This window comes from Trichechus manatus, unplaced genomic scaffold (assembly GCF_000243295.1).
Source record: "Trichechus manatus latirostris isolate Lorelei unplaced genomic scaffold, TriManLat1.0 scaffold00074, whole genome shotgun sequence".
Taxonomy (NCBI): domain Eukaryota; kingdom Metazoa; phylum Chordata; class Mammalia; order Sirenia; family Trichechidae; genus Trichechus; species Trichechus manatus.
The window spans coordinates 7440096-7445290 of record NW_004444010.1 but is presented as its reverse complement, the minus strand read 5'-3'; the positions used below and the strand labels follow the sequence as shown (position 1 = coordinate 7445290).

The window sequence follows — 5195 nt, the reverse complement described above, 5'->3', positions numbered from 1 at the left end:
CTCACAGGCTTTTAAGACCCCAGATGCTACTCACCAAGGTAGAATGTAGAACGTTGTCTTTATAAACTGTGTTATGCCAATTGAGCTAGATGTTCCCGGAGACCAAGGTCAAGGACCTTTTTGAATTTGTTTGCTTGTTTTTACATGGTCTTTTTGGGCAATTTTCAAGCTACAAATTGGTAGTAGTACACACAAGTAGTTCTATGATCTTTTGTAAGGAAATTGTAAAGGAGAAGTTGTAAGGAAGAAAGGAGAATGTTTTCCTTCTAAAATAAAGATAACATGTTTAGAAGCCAAGAAAGAATCCTAAACATTTCAAGGCTCGGGGAAAAAAAATATTCTCTTAGTAGACTTAAGTAATGTTGCAAAATATTAATTTAAACTTTGCTCCAATTTGCTTAATGGTTATAATGGAAACTACAAAAATCAGTCTTACCTTCAGGAATTAGCAGGAGAAAAATGACAATCGACAGAATGGATGCCAGAAATGTGCAGGAGTTCCTCATTGTGGCTGGTGTCCCCACATTAATCAATGTGAAAATCTGTTTTTTGTTCTTGACTGCTGCTAACCTATGTATTGAGAGTACAAAGGATGTGGTTTCCATTCCTTTCTTTGCAGTTTCAGAGTTCGCATTAGGAATCGAAACCTAAGTGAGAACAGTGAATAATCTCTCATTACCAGCGAGCAAGCTTGCCGCTGCCAGGAGGCTGAGGTGAAGTCTTGTAAGTCAACATGCTGGTGGGGGCAAGAGGACTTTGTTGCCATCAGATCATAGTACCCAAGAAGAGTATCCATGAATGGAAGCTCTTTTAAGCCTTAAATTGGAGCTTTAATAAATGTCTGAAAAATTGGCCGCCAACCAAATTTCTTTCTAGCTGTCTTCTTGAGTTACCTGGGATTAATAGGACAAGCATGAGTGGAGAAGCAGGAGGGAGGCTTATTTACTATTAAGTTCCTTGATTTCCCTTCCCTGCTTCGTGGAGGATGGTTTGCTATGCCGCTGCCTGGAGTGTATGGCAGGTGTAGGATCACAGGCTGGTATGGCCCCTTCCCAACTTTCTTTTTATTGCTATTCAAAATATACACAGCAAAACATACACCAATTCAACAATTTCTATATGTACACTTCAGTGACATTTATTACATTCTTTAAGTTGTGCAACCATTCTCACTCTCCTTTTCCAAATTGTTTCTTCCCCACTGAAATAAACTCACTACCCCCTAAGCTTCCTATATAACCTTTCTGTTGCTGTTGTCAATTTGATACCATATAGATAGTTCTATAAAGTTCTTTTATGCCATATAGATAGTTCTTGATAACATTGCTCAAGGCAGATATTCTTTACTAATTACGCTAAACTATTGCTTGGTTTAAAGAAGTCTTTGGGGGATATTTTTGGTTTATGAATTAAGGTTTAAAGATTATCTCAGGGCAAAAACTTTGGAGGTTCATCCAGCCTTAAGGGCTCCAGAAAGCCTGGATTCCCTGAGATTTGAAATTCTGTTCCACACTTCCCCCCTTTTGATAATGATTCTTCTATAGACTCTTTGATAAAAATGTTCAGTAGTAGTAACCACCCCTACCCAGTCTTCTGGTTGTGCCTCTTCTGATTGTTTGATTTTTACAACTTTAGACATATGAAAGTATCTCTTTCCTTCCTTCCTTCTTTTCTCACTCCCTCCTTCCTTCCAGAATCAGCTGAGAAAGAAAAATGGGAGTCAGACACAGCTATTTGGCTGTCACATTGGAGAATGTCTCACTCTAAGAAGTATCAATCCCAGCTGCTGAAGGAACAGTAAAAAGTTTGCTTTCTATTAGAAATGTGTTGAGCTCCTCTTTTGAGCTAAGGATGTGCTATTTATTATAATACATATGTTTATATGTTCTGTCAGGATATTTAGTGTTGAATTAACCAACCTCATAGTTAACACTCTGGTAACTTCAGACCTGTTGGTTACTTCTTCAGAAATCACATGAAATCAAATTCTGAGGACATCTCATTTTAGACCCTTTTGTTACTATTCTCAGTTTAAAGATGTGAAAATGAAAGCACAGACTAATTCCCTGTTCAAAGTATTACAACTATTTAGTGATGAAGCTGGCTTCTGACTTGTAGGCCAGTGCTCTTTCTACCAGGCTGTTGTGATGTCTGTGGCAATTCTAGTCAGGAATCTGAAATTTTTATGCGTCTGTCTAAATATAGGGCAGAGCTCAGGAAGAAGACTACTGGGGCTAATTGTGATGGCTGATGAAAGTGTGAAATCTATCTTTTCCCGCATCAACTTCTTAACACAGTAGAAAGCTTTGCTCTGCTATGTGTTCTTGAGAACCTGAAGTAAATATCCTTTTATTTATGGCTTTCTCCTTGTCATCTACTAGTCTTTGAGCACTCTGAGGGCAGTGATCACATTTTGGTTACTTCTGTAATTACACTGCTGGTCATAATGCCTGCCACACAGAGGACTTTGAAGAAATATTTGATGAATTGAATTGGATAAATCAGAATCATTATGTCGTTGTTGTTAGTTGCTGACGAATCACTTCCAACTCATGGTAACCCCATGTGTGGGTTTTTAAGGCTGTGACCTTTCGGAAGCAGATCACAAGGCCTGTCTTCTGAGGTTCCTCTGGGTGGGTTTGAACTGCCAACCTTTCAGCAAGTAGTCGAGTGTTTAACTGTGCCACCGAAAGGCTCCAGAATTTTTATAGAAGGAGTTTATTTTAAATCAGCTCTTTGGAGTTTAACAGTAGCACAAAAAAGATGAGATATAAATAGTACATGGTAAAAGAAGCCATTTTTCTTTATTATTATCCAATTTATTGAGAATACCAGATTTAAGCTCAGTGCTTGCATGTATAAACTGCCATTGAATAGAATAACAGGCTGTAATTCAGAGGGTCACAGATATTTTGGAGTACCATTTGGATGAATGAAGAATATTTTAAATTTTCCCAGGCTTGACTTCCTTTTAAGAACAAACACAAAATTGGCAGTCCTAAAATTCTAAATAAAGCACAGAGTCACTGAACCGGGGAATTTTTCTCATCGGACATCTCTGCCATGGATAGAGAATAAGTGTGATGATGCACTCTTAACTGATCAAGTAGGTGTGAAAGCAGGAAGCAATTTTTTTTATTGGCTGGTTTTGTTCCAGATAAGCTATGATTTGTACATCAAGTTAAGAGGGTTGATGAGGTCCTTCTTGGGATAGGCCAAGTTAAAACCTCCTTTACTTCATGTCTCCAGGTGGTTACCTCAACTCTCTACTTTGAAGGCAGCATGTCACATAGCTCCTCGAATGGTTTCCCTTATCCATTCGAGACGTTTTTTTGTAAGAAGCATGAAAATGTCAGGATTCTGGCAGTTACCACACTTCCCAAAGGAAGTGACACCTCCGAAAATGTTATCGCATATCAGAGGACTTCCAGAATTCACCTGGAACAGAAAGTCATGTATTTTAAATGTGAGTGCTATCCAAAGATGATGTATTTATACATTCACTCACTCACTCATTCCTTCTCCCTTTCCTAATAAGGCTAATTTAAAATCTCTTTTAATAACCATCTGCCCTCAGCATCAATTAACACAGATTTATCTTTTCCAATAATTTTCCTTCTAAAAAGGCAATTCTGGAGAAGATGTGCAAATATATCTATATATCAGGTAGATATATTTCAGTAAAACAAAGGAAGAACAATAAAGGAGACTTCAACTGTGAAAAATAACTGTCTCCCTCAGTCTAGTTGTGTGCTCTTTTCTTGGTTAATAGACTTTAGGGTAAGAAACTGAATGTTGGTGCTACAAGAAGGCTTGAGGTAGGATCTCAGCTATACCCCGCTCTGACAAATGACAGTAGCTCAGCAATCTCAGGCCAAGGAGTACTTTGTGCTATTTCATACAATCTTTAGAGATTCATCCCCAGATCCATCAGCCTTCATTTCATGTTCTCTCCAACCTTGTAAAACTGCCTCTGGGCCTTGAATTCTAAACAGGTCCAACCCTGGCCAAGGCTGTTCTTGGCACATGAGAGGCAAAAGAGTATAGGAATTGAGAGTCGGATGGCCTGGGTCCAAATCCAGATCTACCCCACCGATAGTTTATTTAACTTAGGAAGTAACTTTCTATGCCTTGATTTCCTCATCTGTAAGTCCCTGGATGGTACAAACAGTTAATTTGCTGTCCTGCTAACCAAAAGATTGGAAGTTCGAGTCTACCCAGAGATACCTCAAAAGAAAGGCCTGGTGTTCTACTTCTGAAAAATCAACCATTGACAACCCTATGGATCACAGTTCTGCTCTGACACACATCGGGTTCCATAAGTTGGAGTCGACTCGACAGCAACTGGTTAGTAAAAATAGGGATGATAATAATAGTGGTTTTCTCATGGGGTTATCTGAGGATTAAATGGCATAATAAAGAACTTGGTAGTTCCTGGGACATGAAAAATGCCAGCTGTCATTATTATTGAGAGGGCTGGCGAGAATTTGCGAACGGTGGTTAAACGGTATCCTGAAATTACCGTCAGTAAAGAAGAAATGCTCCTTGAGCAGAAGGATTCTCACTGGACAAAGGAGCACACACCACCACCACATCAGTGCCAAACAGTATTCCTTGCAGGCCTTCTATGTAAAAAGTAATAATGATTGTCCACCCTGTTCTTCCTCCCCAAAACAAAAACAAAACCAAACCCACTGCCATCGAGTCAATTCTGACTCATAGTGACTCTATAGGACAGAGTAGAACTGCCTCATAGAATTTCCAAGGCTGTAATCTTTACGGAAGTAGACTAACACATCTTTCTCGTGCTGAGCAGCTTGTGGGTGGGTTTGAACTGCCGATGTTTTGGTTAGCAGCCAAGTGCTTAACCACTGCACCACCAGGGCTCCTCTTGTTCTTCCTAGGCACTCTATTTTAACTTTATTTTCTATAGCCAAAGAATGGTTTGAATTTTTAATTTACTTACTTCACATGAACAAGCTTTACTTTTTGTGCTGATAGCACAGATGCTGCTTTTGTCAATAATTGACTTGAAATTATAATGCTTTTCATTTTTGCATGTTTTTCGGTCTATCACAGTGACATTGACTTCTCTCGAGGTATCCAAAATTTCTTTTGGGTGTTTTTTGGTGCTTCTCCATCCTGCCACATGACACTTGGTGTGGGGTTTGACATCTTTTCCTGTTTTGGGTAGC

General features: G+C 39.1%; 2 protein-coding genes across 2 annotated transcripts in view; both read right to left on the bottom strand.

Moving 5' to 3' along the window:
- LOC101359901 (granzyme A-like) overlaps nucleotides 1-543 on the bottom strand; it is a 9089-nt gene extending 8546 nt beyond the window's left edge. Inside the window, exon 1 of the mRNA XM_004380505.2 lies at nucleotides 437-543. Coding sequence (XP_004380562.2) covers nucleotides 437-506 — 70 coding nt within the window. The 5' untranslated portion in view covers nucleotides 507-543. The remainder of the gene's footprint in view (nucleotides 1-436) is intronic.
- Nucleotides 544-3285: 2742 nt separating this feature from the next.
- The window catches only part of LOC101359638 (granzyme A-like), an 11502-nt gene continuing 9592 nt past the window's right edge, over nucleotides 3286-5195 (bottom strand). The window contains exons 3-4 of the mRNA XM_023734961.1: nucleotides 4967-5191; nucleotides 3286-3438 (exon numbers count right to left, since the gene is read on the bottom strand). Of these exons, the coding sequence (XP_023590729.1) occupies nucleotides 3286-3438; nucleotides 4967-5191 (378 nt within the window). The remainder of the gene's footprint in view (nucleotides 3439-4966; nucleotides 5192-5195) is intronic.